Source organism: Branchiostoma floridae, chromosome 6, assembly GCF_000003815.2.
Source record: "Branchiostoma floridae strain S238N-H82 chromosome 6, Bfl_VNyyK, whole genome shotgun sequence".
In the NCBI taxonomy this organism is placed as follows: domain Eukaryota; kingdom Metazoa; phylum Chordata; class Leptocardii; order Amphioxiformes; family Branchiostomatidae; genus Branchiostoma; species Branchiostoma floridae.
Genome location: NC_049984.1, coordinates 23989218 through 24005026, shown reverse-complemented (window position 1 = coordinate 24005026; position 15809 = coordinate 23989218). Strand labels below are relative to the sequence as shown.

Below are 15809 nucleotides of genomic sequence, written 5' to 3'. Positions count from 1 at the left end.
GCACATAACCCCTTATCAAGAGTGGCTCTCAAACACTGTCATGCAATGACTATTAGATATGCAAAAAATGACATATTTCTGCCCTTTACGTGTCAGTTTCATAGGCGAGGAGTCAGCCGCGGCAGGTGAGAAAGTAGAGTTGACTGACAACCCCACCTGGATCATTGACCCTGTGGATGGTACCACTAACTTTGTGCACGGGTGGGTACAGCTCAATCTGTCTGGACCAGAGCAAATGTCAATTGTTCTATCAGGCAAGGCCTAGGAAAAAAAATGTTGTGTTTCCTGTTTCAGTCATGAAAAAATTAGGGTCGGTAGGTAGGGATTATCTTCTTTTTTTTCTTGTAATTTTTTTTAGGTTGGCCAAAACTCTAGCAATACATATTACAATACAGTCGAACAAAGTAAACTGAAGTGCATGAGGACACTTCTCTTTTAATGTCAAACTTTAATTTTGTGCACAATAGATACATTAATCCTTCATTAGATAGGACAAGTAGTGTTTTTGCTTCAATAGGAAGCAGGCTGAATAAAAATTCTAACTGGAAACTGACTCCTCTGCCTATCCCCCCAAAAAAGTCTAGGGTCGGCAGGTTTTTCTAGGTAGGTAGGGAAACAGGTAACACAACATTTTTTTCCTAGGCCCAAGCACATAAAAAATTAACTTGCCCGAAGTAACTTTTAATTTGCCCAAATATCGAATGTCATTGTTATATGCATCTTCACTTTAGGAATATTCTTATCATTGCTTCTATTTTTCTATGTTGACCATTGCTTGATGTCATGACTGTAAAAAGTGGCAAGTATCAAAATCTCATTCAATGGAAAAATCTTAGGAAATGCACTTGTGGGGTAGGACATGCACTTGCCCAATCAGCACTTTTACTTGCCCTGGACAATAGGGCTAGTGGACTTGTCCAACCCTGCAAAACCTATAGCTAGTATGTTGATTGCTCTATCAACATGCCCTATTCTTTTTTTAGTACTGTATGAAATGCACTTTTAAACCATCTGTTTTTCTCCCCAAAACTTCAGGTTTCCCTTTGTGGCTGTGTCTATTGCATTGTCAGTTAACAAAGAGGTAAGTTAAGAAACATTTCATTAATTACCTACAAAAAAAAGCCATTGAATGTACGTAAGGCCATGTTGATTTGATTATATGGATGACATCCGCGCTCGCACCAATTTTCGGCCATTTCCAAAAAAAAAAAGTTTTTGACCACACAATAAATTGTGCAAAGCAGCTGTAAAATGAGCACAAATATTCCGTAGATTGAAAAAAAAGTATCAGAAAACAGATAACTAATGCCATATATAGAATGCCAAAATGAATCTAAAGTCAAAGAATAAGATGTGAAAGGACGGAAAGAAAAAAAAAATCTATTGTTGGTTGGGGGAGGTACCAATACAGAAAAGTCAGGTCCAGACGATCATGGTATACCATACTATGTGTGTTTAGTCCAGGACCTATGTTCAACCTTCCTGGCCGCTTTGATTTCATACTGAAGGCAACTTTTTTTTTTGCCAACCTTTTTTTTTATTCGCTCGCTCGCATCAGTTTCGGAGTTCCCGGAGGATGTCATCCATATAATCAAATCAACATGGCCTAATAATGTGAAAGGTAGACAATCCATATACATGTACACCTACATGTCATGCTACCACCTATAACTGGGTTTTCAACATAAATTTCCTTATGTAGGTCTAGGTGTACATGTGTATGGATTGTTATAAGCTGCATAGATTGCTACCACTTATAAAGTATAGAAGAAAAAATAGCAATGGTTCCTCAAAAATTTTAGTATGGTCCATACCTAAATTCAGAGTGGTGCAGGTAAATTTTGTCTGGTGCAGATAATTCTTCAATGTTACATGCAGAAAAAAGTATTTTTAGCCTTAATGAGTGATAAAATGTTGCTCCTCCCTTCTTGTGTACATGTTAGGTTGTGGTTGGTGTTGTTTACAATGCCATTCTGGACCAGATGTTCACAGGACAGCTAGGGAAGGGTGCCTTCATGAATGGGAAACCTATCCACGTATCAGGACAAGAAGGTATGGTTTGGTTCTCTTTAGTTATTTGCTGTCTACTTGTACATTGTGTATGTAGCATTACAATCATAAATTGTTAACTTTGTTTCTGATGGAATTCAAAATAATATTATATTATGGTTGTATAATCCGATGCATCAAGACTCGAAATTCATTTTTTTGGAAATAGGTGTACTGGTGCCACTGACCTTAACTTTGACTGGCACTGTCTCCTAGAAGTATGTCCCAAAATGGGTGAATATCTGCTGGTATCATCTATTCATTTTCGAATTGGTCCAAATACTGGTCTACTGATTTTTTCAGGTCTGATTTTTCTGGATCGGTCCAAAAAAGGTTTTGTTCCTACCCATCCCTAAATCAGGCCAATGGTTGTACCTACCCATCCCTAGATCTTGCCAATGGACTTGTCTAACTCTAAACTTTCCATTTCCACAGACCTTAGCCAGTCCCTACTCATCTCAGAATTTGGGTCCAGTAGAGACAAGGAAAAGATGGATCTTGTCTTCAGTAATCTTGGCTCGTTTCTTAACGAGAAAAACTCAGCTCATGGGTAAGTCTTTTGCATGTTTTTTTGTGAAATGTTGATAATTATTGGGTAACACATGTACATTGCACATAGTTCTTGTATTTTACTATATACATGTACAATATATAGAATACAACAAAAATTTGGTGCGGTAAATTGTAACGATGTCAATTCCAACATCCAAATCCTGTATAGAAAAATTGCTAAAACTTTATCCTGTATTCGAATTTTTGGCAACAGTGCACTCATTGTATGCAAAGCACATTAGAATCATTCAGTGGAAGCCCGTGTGATGCAAGTAGAAGCTTGTATGATAACCCAAAATGTCATGTGGTCAGGAACACCCATATCAAATGTTATCATGGTCTAGGTATGACATAAATGCATATTTGTGGTATTACTCAATGATTGAGGTATATGTCCATTTTGTCTTGACCTGCAATTGGAAGCTTTTACCTCTCCAATTGTAATAAAAAGAGGGAAGGGAATGTGATGTATTATTATCTGTGTACAAGCATACTCATGCAGACATAACATAAGCCTTGCTTAGAGTTCTGTACTTCGTCATATCATTCTCTCTATTGCACACATAGTATTATGCATAAATGCACCATTTGTTTTTAATTGCCTTTCACCCCTTTCCTCATTATTAAGACTCAGATCTCCTCTCTTTTCTGTGTTGGGTGCCACAGGTTACGGTCCATGGGCTCCGCTGCACTTAACATGTCGCATGTCGCCTGCGGTGGTGGGGACGCTTATTTCGAATTCGGGATCCACTGCTGGGACGTAGCCGCAGGGTTCTTAGTCGTAAAAGAGGCAGGCGGGGTTATTTTAGACACCGCAGGTGAGGATCATCTCGTTTTTGTTTGTTTGTTTGTTTTAGGTGCAGATTTCTTGGTTCGGCAGCTCTGGATATGTGCCAGATAGCCACTGGTGGAGGGGACTTGTACTACCAGTATGGCATTCACGTGTGGGACATCGCTGCAGGGGCGCTGATCATTAGGGAAGCCGGGGGAGTAGTGTGGGACACCACAGGTACGAATGGGGAAGTAGTGTGGGACACCACTGGTAGGAATGGGGGAGTAGTGTGGGACACCACAGGTAGGAATGGTGAGTAGTGTGGGACACCACAGGTAGGAATGGGGAGTAGTGTGGGACACCACAGGTAGGAATGGGGAGAAGTGCAGGACAACACAGATAGGAATGGGGAGTAGTGTGGGACACCACTGGTAGGAATGGGGGAGTAGTGTGGGACAACACAGGTAGGAATGGGGAGTAGTGTGGGACACCACAGGTAGGGATGGGGAGTAGTGTGGGACACCACAGGTAGGGATGGGGAGAAGTGTGGGACACCACAGGGAGAAATAGTGTGTATCACCAAAGGTAGGAATAGTGTGGGACACCACGGGAATAGTGTGGGACACCACAGGAAGGAATAGTGTGGGATACCACAGGTAGGAATGGGGAATAGTGTGGGATACCACAGGTAGGAATGGGGAGTAGTGTGGGACACCACAGGTAGGAATGGGGAGTAGTGTGGGACACCACAGGTAGGAATGGGGAGTAGTGTGGGATGCCATAGGTAGGAATGGGGAGTAGTGTGGGATGCCATAGGTAGGAATGGGGAGTAGTGTGGGATGCCACAGGTAGGAGTGAGAGTAGTGTTGGACACCACAGGTAGGAATGGGGAGTAGTGTGGGACACCACAGGTAGGAATGGGGAGTAGTGTGGGACACTAGGGAGCCCAAATTGTTTGGGATAAAATATTCCGGCCCAATATTACCTTTTGGAAGTAAGTTTATCTATGCCGGCAGTATTGTTTTTTGCTTTATTTGTGTGTTTGTGCCTATAACTCAAGATTCATTTGAGGGATTTGATTAAATTTTGATATGTGTTGCAGTCCTTATGTGTTTTAAATTTTGAGTCTATCACAGTCCATTGAATGATGTTTATTGTATTACCCCTATAGCCATGTAAGAGAGACATAGCTGGCATTTTGATGAAGGGAAGAAGAGAAGGGGAGAATCACTAAGATCTGTAATGGGTAGAACTAAGACATAAGAAATGCACAAAAATTATTTTATGGAGTTATGAGGTCTTACATTTCTTCATTTTCCCTATGCAGGAGGACCGTTTGACATGATGTCCAGGCGTGTCCTGTGTGCGAGTAGTGAGAAACTGGCGAGGACGATAGCAGAGGGGCTGACACAGATGGAACTTCCGCGAGATTAACTCAGCTGTTCTTTAGTGTGACTTGCTTAATATGTTCTCTTTAACATGTATAGCCTATAGGGATGTGTACCTAAACGTAAGATCAGAATGATAGAAGTACCGTTACTAAAGTTTTGATACAGATCTAGATACTAAAGTTTTGATACAGATCTAGATACTGTACAATTTGACAACTTAATTTCTGCCATTTTTGATGTGTATGATTACCATTGAAGACCACAGTATACAGATAGAAATATTGATAAACAAAATGTTTATTTAGGCTTTGATGTTATGCTATGTTATGTAGAGCACCCATGCTTTCAAGAGAATCTTAAATCAAAGAATGTTTATTTAGGCTTCAAGTATGTTATGCAGAGAACCCATGCGTTCGAGAGTATCTCAAATCAAAGAATGTTCTTTTAGGCTTCAAGTATGTTATGCAGAGAACCCATACTTTCAAGAGAAAATCAAAGAATGTTTATCTAGGCTTCAAGTATGTTATGCAAATAACCCATGCTTTTAAGAGAATCTGAAATCAAAGAATGTTCATTTAAGCTTCAAGTATGTTATGCAGAGAACCCATGCGTTCGAGAGTATCTCAAATCAAAGAATGTTCTTTTAGGCTACAAGTATGTTATACAGAGAACCCATGCGTTCGAGAGTATCTCAAATCAACGCCCATACAAATTGTTTTAATCCTATGCCAATGCTAAATCTTCTTTTTTTGTGGTAAATAAAAAAGTTAGGATTTCGGGTCTTTGGGTGCAATATCTAAAGTGATTATAAAATTGATACTAGAGAACTGTTGAACTGTTGAGAGACAAGCCAAGAAATGCTGTGGTGGTGATCAGAAAGAGTTACACATAAAATGACTTTGTCAGTAACATGTAACAATGCATAGGTATAATTAGAACAGCGCACCTCAGGATTAAAGTATTTACTTCTTGTCCAACAAAGCATAATTGATACTGTAAAGTTCCACCCAAACACGAAGTGTAATTGTACTGTATATTGTCAGTTTCCCCAAGATGTGATATGAATTTTAGATATCATAAAGCGTCTTAATATGTCATTTATTGAAAAAGATGGAAATCTAACATTCCTAATAAACTGGTGCAGTAAACATATTATAGCATGAAAACTTTGTGACTCTTGTACTGCTTTTTTACTGAGTTACTCCCTAAGTCTAAGGAAAAGAGTCTCTCTACTGTATGTTCAAAATTCTGGAACTGCCAAAATCCCATTTCTATAAATAGATGTGTGAGTCACTGGGAATTTCATGAAAAGGCAGGCTGTGATTAGTCAGCATTATTTGGGGATTCCCCTCGTCCTGATTCCCTATAGAACCAGGTAAACCCAGTCACCTGCCTCTTACCTGTTCGACTACTGCACAGGAAGCACACAAGAAGAAGCTCAAGGTAAACTCGGTGCTCTCAGGAGACTATCACAGGTTAGAATTACATTGTTCATGTAATAGCAAAGCTGGTTTGTTTTTCAATAGGCATTTGATTCCTAAATAATCACGATGATTAGGATTTCTCTTGTCCAAGTAGCCATGGCACACGGTGTACCGAAAGTGCGAGAAGGAACGAAAAGGAAAGTACCGAAAGTGTGAAAAGGAACGAAAAGGAAAGTACCGAAAGTGTGAAAAGGAACGAAAAGATTGGATAGGAACGAAAAGTAACGAAAAGGAAAGTACCGAAAGTGCGAAAAGGAACGAAAAGATTGGATAGGAACGAAAAGTAACGAAAAGGAAAGTACCGAAAGTGCGAAAAGGAACGAAAAGATTGGATAGGAACGAAAAGTAACGAAAAGGAATGTACCGAAAGTGCGAAAAGGAACGAAAAGGAACGAAGTATGAAGCAAATTGAAATAAAATCGATGGGAATATAAGATAACGGTACTGTGATCGGCAAATGCATTTGAAACGGACTTTATATTTGAATTTTGTGGCTTGTTCCACGAAATTCCTAGAGCTCCAATGGTTCAACGGCGAACCGGCGGGAAAGTGCACGCGTGGAAATAGCTAAATGCAAATCAAAGGCGATGGGCGGAGTAACGAATCAGTGCGTCCCGGGTTCCCACGCGGGCTGTCACAGATCAAATGGGGGGGGGGGGGGGGGGGTGAAAACCCCTTAATAACGCGCTAAAAAAAAGTTTGACGGGTTGACATTCTGGGGGAGGTTATTTTTCTACGGGCCCAAAAATGTCACAAAGTCGTTTTCTAGTGGTCGCGGCCTAAATTATAAGTGGCCCCGGGCAATCGGGACACCGCGTTGATTTCAATTTGAGGCCTGGTTCCAAAGACTTTTTCTGCCGAACCTGCACGGGAGACGTGAGTCGCCCGCCAGATCTCTCCGTAGTTTCCCAATATCCTTTGCACAAATTCCTCACGTTGGCCATTTCTTCCCGCAAAATGATTAATATTCATGGTACAACGTGAAGAAAACTCCCTGGTACAATGTATACTGTTTATCCTTTCACAGCTTTTCTTTAGTCGTGAACGAGCAAGAAGATATGTCTCCAGTCTCCAGAAACCCATGTTGTGGGCTCTGTTGAAGGGGGCTGTCATGCACGTGGGGCAGCAGTTTATTAGCATATCCTTCCTGACCGGACTTCTATTAGACGTAAACAATCGCAGGTCATTTGCATGCGGCGCTCCTATCTTGGGAGAACAGAAGCCACCCAAGTACAACAACAACGCTACAATCTTGCCTCATTCTGAAAATGTATGTTAATCGATATTTATCCATCACCCACCAGTAACTGAATTTTAGTCCTTACTGTCTTATCTCAGTTATGTTTCCTTGTATTTCGCTGATCTTCAGAGAATAATTTAGCCACACAAACACAACAGCCTAAAACAGCCCCGTAAAAATTTGATATTGCCAAATTCTGCGTAAAATAAAACACGTTTCATAGACTTCTAACGCCCGCAGTACCGGTTCGTTATATTCTCATTGATTTTATTTTAGTTTGCTTCATACCTCGTTCCTTTTCGTTCCTTTTCGCTCCTTTTCGTTCCTTTTCGCACTTTCGGTAGACCACAGCAGCTAATGTCTTTATAGGGGTTGTTTGTGACGCCTTTTGGGGGAGAAACAATGGGAGGGGGGCGGTAACCTCCGGCATTCGCACAGACAACGTGCCTGCGAAACCGATGGTACCGACATGTCAGTTTATCGGATTTCTCCGTTTTCCCGCTCACTCCTTTTCCCACATCCGTTGTAAAAATCCAGTTGATAAACTCTTGTTCATCCTCAATTAAGTTACTTTTTTCAAGTGTCATGAGAAAGCTTAAGGTTTATGCAGGAAAGCTAAAAAAAACTGTTATTCAATTATACCCCCTTGCCACTAGGACGGCGCTCTCGCGGCGCTCTCTCTGCGACCTCAAATTGGGGAGAGTGCGGTGAGAGCGCGGTGGGATCGCCAAGGTCGCCATGAGAGCGCGAAGAGAGCGCGGTGGGAACGCCATGGTCGCCATGGTCGCCATCACCACCGCGACTGTTTTGAACCTGCTCAAAACAGTCGCCGTGAGAGCGCCGTGGACGGCGATCCACCGATGAGCGCAGAGAGAGCGCCAAGAGAGCGCACAGCGAGCGCCGTGAGCGCCAAGAGAGCGCACAGCGAGCGCGGTGAGCGCAAAAGGTCTCAACAGTGGTTTATGATATCAATTTAGCTAGGACGGCGCTCTCATCGCGCTCTCTCTGCGCTCTCACCTGCAGTTTATGAAGAAGTATAGTTGACATATACAGAAAGCGGAGAAATGTCCAAAATGTGCCGGTGACGAACAATTAAACAAACTGAGTTGGAATAAGCAAGGTTTAAGAAACAAAGGTTTATCATTTCTCAACTAAATTTTTTAATTTCAACATAATGACATTAGGTTTTCTTGTTCTCCATCTGTACAGTTAGATTATTGAAGTCCCATTTTCAATTAAATTGAAGTGTTTCAGTGTTGTATGATTTACACCAATAACGTGGCATGATAAAGAAATTTATGCTGAACAAGCTATATGACAGATTAAGAAAAAACAGTAAGACAAACGTGTATATTTCAGGCTGAGTGACTGTACAGTGACCAAAATTGGATTTGATTACAGCCTTGACTTTATACTTTGAATGTTATATAACACGTAAAAGGATGACTTCAAAGATACCAAAATACACTAAACGTCAAAAGATTCGTTCTTTATCTCTGAAATTCGTTGAATCTTTGCTAGCTCATAAAAAGATGCTGAGTTTTTGGTCGCGGTGAGAGCGCGCTGGGGTCGCCGGAGAGATTCCACTAGAGCAGCTTTTTCCGGCGTCGCGGCGCTCTCACTGCGCCCTGACCAATTTTCCATCGCAGCGAGAGCGCCGTGAGAGCGCCGTCAAGTGGAAAGGGGGCCTTACAAATAACGTTTGTCTAACGTTACGCACGCACATTTGGTGTCGAACAAAAAATGCAACAGCCACAATTCTAACCTCCGCACACGCGTAGTGCGTTCGAATGATTCTATGGAACCCATGTGATAACATTAGAACCCCGTGAGATAATCCAAGACAGCCATACCGAGCGATATCATGGCCAAGGTATGACATATATAGAACACAAAACTAGTACTTCTGTTCATATCTTTATGAGAATTACCACGGCACCCGTCACAATTTTAGCCCTTTCTAGCCATAACTTGTATGATTTTCATCGGTAACTAAATGATGTCGCATCGGTAACTAAATGATGTTGCATCGGTAACTAAATGATGTCGCATCGGTAACTAAATGATGTCGCATCGGTAACTAAATGATGTTGCATCGGTAACTAAATGATGTTGCATCGGTAACTAAATGATGTCGCATCGGTAACTTAATGATGTCACATCACTAAATGAAAGAAGCACATGAACTACGCGAGTAGCTCAAGATAAAAGGATAGGACGGCATTATCAAGTAAACACATGAAGTATACAAGTAAACCATGTGATGCAGACAAAATACCCAACGCCAAGCATCATCACAGCGACGATACGACCAATGAAAATCAGTGTTATGCACATCAACGTGTAAACCCAATGATATTCCTCTTATGTTTGTTTGTTTGTTTGTTTGTTTGTTTGAGTAATGACCTGACGGAGGCCATGTATCTAGACGGATCAGAAAGGTGAAGGGTACTAATTAAGATTCGCGACAGCTGTTTTTTTTCTTTCTATACTTATTGTTTAAAACCAAGTGGAGAAATAAGGTATGTTTGACACTGTCTACAGATCAATGATATAGCCCTATGTAAAAGTGATTCATATTTAGTTAAACCATCCAGTCGGTACTCACCAGGCAGAGGACGATGTGGCGCCGACAGTCCGCCCTGACAGCCTGACCACACTTACGAGGGGTGATCAATAAGTTCTCGGCTTCACCTAGAAATAACAAGCACAACTCAGATTGAGTTTGAGACACAACTTCATTGTATGGAGCCTTTTATCAATATCCGCCAAATTTCAAATCATTGCAGTCATTACTTTACAGGCATTCGTTTTTTGCAAATCAGAAGGTAAGTGGCGAGAAAAAAGTGGTGTGAATTGTAATGTTGATAAAAGGCTCCACACTATGAAGTAGTGCCTCAAAATTTGAGTTGTGCTTATTGTTTCTGGGTGAGGCCGAGAACTTTTTGATCACCCCTCGTAGTCACCAGCAGTCGCGCTGCGGATTTCACCTGTAGCCTGAGGCTTTAGAACAGCCAATGTGGGGAGTGTGGTAAATATGGCTCAGGCACGACACTTTACATGGGGCGTGTGGTAAATATGGCTCAGGCACGACACTTTACATGGGGCGTGTGGTAAATATGGCTCAGGCACGACACTTTACATGGGGCGTGTGGTAAATATGGCTCAGGCACGACACTTTACATGGGGCGTGTGGTAAATATGGCTCAGGCACGACACTTTACATGGGGAGTGTGGTAAATATGGCTCAGGCACGACACTTTACATGGGGCGTGTGGTAAATATGGCTCAGGCACGACACTTTACATGGGGAGTGTGGTAAATATGGCTCAGGCACGACACTTTACATGGGGAGTGTGGTAAATATGGCTCAGGCACGACACTTTACATGGGGCGTGTGGTAAATATGGCTCAGGCACGACACTTTACATGGGGCGTGTGGTAAATATGGCTCAGGCACGACACTTTACATGGGGCGTGTGGTAAATATGGCTCAGGCACGACACTTTACATGGGGAGTGTGGTAAATATGGCTCAGGTACGACACTTTACATGGGGCGGAAGATGTAAGAAACGGCGGTTTCCTCCTCTTACACTAATGCTAGTTTTAAAAAGATCATTTTAGTGTTAACTTGAATGTTACCTCGATCTATCCTAACTATCCCTGTATACTTCAGTGAAATGAAAAGATCCTTTCGAAGTTAGATAAGAACAGAAGCCCGGTATTGCGCAGGTGTTTCCTCTTAGTTACTTACTGTAGTGCAGCTGAAATGCATCGCAGACGATCAAAATGTGGTTTTGACTGAGCTGACCTTCCGCGCTGTAATGATAGAAATATTGTCCTAAAGACCGCCGATATGTATAGCGGTGGCTTGTGGGTGCCTCAGTGTTCGGTCTGTAATGAGACCACATTGATTCCCCCCTCCCCAACAGTACTAACCCCCCACCCCCCGTCCCCATCCTAAGAATAGTTATCATCGGTAGAGGTTGACTATTGAGAGAGACTGGTGCTGATAAAATCCATCTTCCAACCTTTACTTTATCAGAATAAGCGTGTTTTTTTCTCTTACTTATATTGTATAACACTGTATAACACACCCCGGTTCGCCCCCCTCCCATGAGCTTTACGTGTCAAAGGTCACTCCCTCTAGGTAACGTCAGATTCATGCCAGGTGAAACAAGCACGTCACCACAGGTGAACCATCGCTCCCAGGTTTCTTCGTTGTTATGGTAACCAGGTATGGACATTATGTTAGCCCACGTCTTTTAATCAGGTTAGCACACCTCCAACTCTGCTTCATTAGCTGTGTTAAATCTAATCGAATTAGATTCATAATTTTCCCATTGTTCCTTTTATCTTCACGTGTACTACGATGTATTACCGAATACTTCACTTCATAGAGATATTTACAAAGATAAAAGCCGACGAAGTTTATGCGACGTTTGGCTCTGTTGTAACAAGAGACATGAATGTATCTACTTTATAATATTTTCATAGCGTCATGAACGTTTTATTTTCATATCCCTCGGGCTATGAAACCAACATAGGTTTGCATTGTAGATTAGATATAGAAAGTATATTCGTTTTACCTTGAAGGTTATATATTTAGGTACCTGTGTCTCTTTGTAGATCTTTGTAGACGGCAGGATTTGAAAAGCATGTGTCCAAAGTATACACCTTTCTCACGCGGCGGCCATGATAGATCTAAAACGAGTTCAATGAGGCAAACAAAAGACTGTCCATCATAATTAGCAGTTCAACCAATGATAGCATGGACATTACAAAATTGACCAATAAAGAGAATGGCTGCATGTCCGTCAAATATTTGCATTATTATGTTTTTATTTTGCATCTCTTAAGGGACTTATGGGATCAGTACGCAGGACTGAATTGCTACATATTTCGCTGTATAACACTAGTTATAATATTTATTATTTGATCCTATATTGTGAAACTTTGTGTGTTCTGGGGAAAGACTAAATGGGAGCTGATTTTAGAAATAAGTTTTGTCTGTTTGCCTCATTGACCTCGTCTTCAATCAATCATGGCCGCCGCGTGAGAAAGGTGTATTGAAGTTGGTATAAGGAAGACAGGACTACATTGTGCCTATAAAGATTAAACATCCGGGTGATAAAATACGCCAAAAGATAGTTACTCAAGCGAATGTACATGATTTGGGAAGTTACCAACATCTAATATCTAGTTGCTTGAGTAACTATCATGTGGCGTAAATGAATACATTGTGGGCTCTTTTTAGACGTTCTGTGGTTTTGAAGATGAACTTCCGGTTTTGATATCTCATGTCTTGGGCATACATTGGTCACCATTTTCCGTTGGCAGATAGCTATAATTGTGATCTGGAAGAAGTTACAGAGCATTAGGCATTGTCTTAGCTACCAATAAAGAAAGCAGAGACCGCAAAATGTTGCCATTTGCAACCATTTTAATCACCCGAAATCAACGGACATACTTACAACAAGCAGCCCTTACATCAGTGCTTTAGCTATTGTCAAACTACTAAAAAGAACGACACATGCTGTACAGTAAATTGTCTTCTCTAACTTTTGTTAGTTTCACCAAGAATATTCTCATCATCTTAACTATAACTTTTAGAGAACAACACGTTTTGATATATCAGATGCACAGAAAACCGCTGTGTTTTATCACCATGAAAAATCGTAAGTCGTAACTTAAACTAACATGTCCTGTGAATACAACTAGACTATCTATCCATCTCTCTCCTTCTCTCTCGCTCTCTCCCTCTCTTTTTCTCTCAATCCCTCTCTTTTCTCTCCCCCCATCTCCCCCCTCTATCTAAGTCTCTTTCTCCTGGTTACAAGTTTTCTGAATACTTCTCTGTTTTCATCACAGTTGTGGTGGCGTCTTCATCCTCCTCATCCTCATCCTCCTCTGTTTTCATCACAGTTGTGGTGGCGTCTTCATCCTCCTCAGCCTCCTGCTCCTCCCAAGTCTCGCCCATCTCTCGCGGGATTTCATCAACCTGGTCCTCATCCTCATCCACATCTGGATATCTGGATCCTCCTCCGACTGCCAAACCACGTTGAACTCTCGCGGGATTTCATCAGCCTGGTCGTCATCCACATCCGGGTCCTCCTCCGCCTGCCAAACCTCTCCGAGCTCTCGCGAGATCTGGCCCAGCTTCTCCATGGCCCCCGGCCCGTACTCGGTCTCCGCCTCCAGCGCGGCCCTCAGCTCGCTCAGGCGCAACAGGCCGTGGAAGTCGGTCTCGGACTCGGAGCGGCGGAGCTTGTCGGCCTCGCGGTCGGACAGCGCCGCTTCCTCCTGCAGGAGGGAGGACCGCATCGCGTTGAAGGCGTTTTCCGGGTCGGCATCTGCTTCGACTTCTCGTGCTGGAGGGCAAAGTCCGAAGTCGATGATGAAACACATTTTTGTTGAATTGGTGTTTTACTAAAGGCGTTTTATTATTGTCAACAACAACGCCCGCATTTCACTGGGGCGGCGACGTCGCTGCAATAGGGCGATTTGACAGATCGCTCAAAGAATTTCATAGAGAGAAAAGGACTCATTTTACACTTTGTGTCTGTGTTTTGTTGTTTTTGGTGTCATACTTCTAGATTTTAAATGATGTTCCAATTATGAGTCAAGAGTTGCACAAATCCAGTTTAGGTCTCAAGAAGGTCGCAGCTCGATCGCCGTCCGGTGGAATGAAGGAACAAAAACAAACGTCAGACAGAAGTTGATATGTGTACGTCATCGGACCTGGTCCGGCTGTTATCATTAGATGGTGGTAGCGTGAGGAAAGCTGATAAAATTTTGATAAATTACTAAAATGACTGACGATACAGATGGAGCTCCCTGACCTAGGCACCATTCTCCGTAATAACCTCTGGGTTTTCGCTTGTAAACGAAAAGATTTGGCCTGCGGTACTTCTGAGTAGGATACTATGTATGTAACCAGACTACAGACTCCCATCTCACCTGACTGTCCCCCACACGCGTCCGTATCTCCCGGTCCTGGAAAGGGAATCATAAGTTTCGATTAGTACAAACAGTCATCAGGACAACAATGTAAAAACCTTGCTCAAGGCTAGTAGCTTCACTCCTCTTAAATCACTGCTGTATCATTTTCTAAATCTTTTCCACTGTCTTTTTTTTTTTAAACTTAATTTTCGGCAGAATTCTAAATAATCTCAGGGTTGTTAAACTACATTGATTAATTTTCTCGTCATTCAGACAATTCCTCTAAATGTCCCATGAAATGCATTACTGAGATCTACCAAAGGGTTTTACCCCCGACGATAAGACTATACGAACAAATCTCATTCAATTGGGACAGTGACCTCGAAGTGACAGAGCTATTGACAGAGCACTAAACGAATCCATAGAACAACTTTTACGCTTTGTATGTTTTCTTGTGATTTGACGCTTTCTGCTACGTATTGCATGATATCCAAATTATGGACTCATGGGGACACAAATCTAATTTAGGTCCCAACCTGGTCACAGCGCCATCGCCGTCTAGTTTTTGATAGACTGCTGAGGGCTATAAGATTAGACGGCGATCGCGCTTCGCTCTCTCTGTGACCTAAAACGGATGTGTGTATCTTTCGATTTCATGTATACCAGATATATCATACAAAATGTGTTTGTCAAATTGTAGGTCGCAGAGAGAGCGCGGCGATGCGCCGTCCCAGTGGAAAGGTACTCTCCAAGCAGAGGTTGTGTCGCGGAGATAAAGTAATAGTCGGGAAATTTACCGGTGCGCTCCTCAACATCTCCGCGACTCAACCGGTACCTCTGCTGGGAGAGTAGTGGAAAGGGGGGGGGGGGGGTATTAGGCAGGCCTGACCTGTTTGGCAGATGAAGTACATCTTCTGGCTGCACCCGGCGTTGTCCCACTTGAAGCCGGCTGCTGCCTTCAGCATGACGCACTGCTGTCCCCCGATGTTGCCCGGCTGTCCGGGGGCCCAGTTCGTGTAGCTGCAGGTCGACAGGGGAGCTCCGTCCGCCCATTCCCAGCCGCCGCTCCCCTGCAACAAGAACGTGCAGCATGTTCAGAACGAAATATACAAAAGGGAAGTTTAGCTGCAGTACCATGGGCGCCCACCAGACGGCGAAGAATAAAGGGCGCATACACACAGACATAATGGTACACAACTAGACATGTGTCCTACCGTAGCATTGTACACCACTAGTGCTCTCCAAGCAGAGGTTAGGCTCCGGCTGTTTTTCTAACATCTTTAGTAGTTTTTATCGGGATTTCTATTTTGTATTGCATCTTGTATTGTTTGACCATACTATACAAGATACAATACAAAATAGAATCCCGATAAAAACT

At 42.4% G+C, this 15809-nt stretch overlaps 2 protein-coding genes across 3 annotated transcripts in view; one reads left to right on the top strand and one right to left on the bottom strand.

Annotated features, from left to right (window-relative positions):
* Window positions 1-5916, top strand: part of LOC118418321 (inositol monophosphatase 1-like) — an 8813-nt gene extending 2897 nt beyond the window's left edge. The window contains exons 3-8 of one of the 2 annotated variants that reach the window (XM_035824178.1): window positions 97-201; window positions 1036-1081; window positions 1944-2052; window positions 2485-2599; window positions 3459-3610; window positions 4701-5916. In XM_035824178.1, the coding sequence (XP_035680071.1) occupies window positions 97-201; window positions 1036-1081; window positions 1944-2052; window positions 2485-2599; window positions 3459-3610; window positions 4701-4807 (634 nt within the window). In that variant the 3' untranslated portion in view covers window positions 4808-5916. Of the gene's footprint in view, window positions 1-96; window positions 202-1035; window positions 1082-1943; window positions 2053-2484; window positions 2600-3267; window positions 3420-3458; window positions 3611-4700 lie in introns of both variants that reach the window. The other variant, XM_035824177.1, reaches the window with a different exon arrangement.
* Window positions 5917-12914: 6998 nt separating this feature from the next.
* On the bottom strand, window positions 12915-15616 carry LOC118418222 (C-type mannose receptor 2-like). Its single transcript, XM_035824064.1, has 4 exons — window positions 15566-15616; window positions 15321-15501; window positions 14450-14485; window positions 12915-13860 (listed from the first exon to the last, which is right to left on the bottom strand). Exons 1-4 carry the CDS (start codon window positions 15614-15616, stop codon window positions 13409-13411), a joined length of 720 nt encoding a protein of 239 aa, XP_035679957.1. The 3' UTR covers window positions 12915-13408.
* Window positions 15617-15809: the final 193 nt, after the last annotated feature.

Bases quoted from the DNA above. Each gene is read 5' to 3' on its own strand.
- LOC118418222 (XM_035824064.1), bottom strand. From the start codon at position 15,616: ATGTCTGTGTGTATGCGCCCTTTATTCTTCGCCGTCTGGTGGGCGCCC. The intron at 15,502-15,565 runs GTACTGCAGCTA...TTCTTGTTGCAG, and splicing joins CCGTCTGGTGGGCGCCCATG to GGGAGCGGCGGCTGGGAATG. The intron at 13,861-14,449 runs GTGAGATGGGAG...TTTGCCCTCCAG, and splicing joins CGCGTGTGGGGGACAGTCAG to CACGAGAAGTCGAAGCAGAT.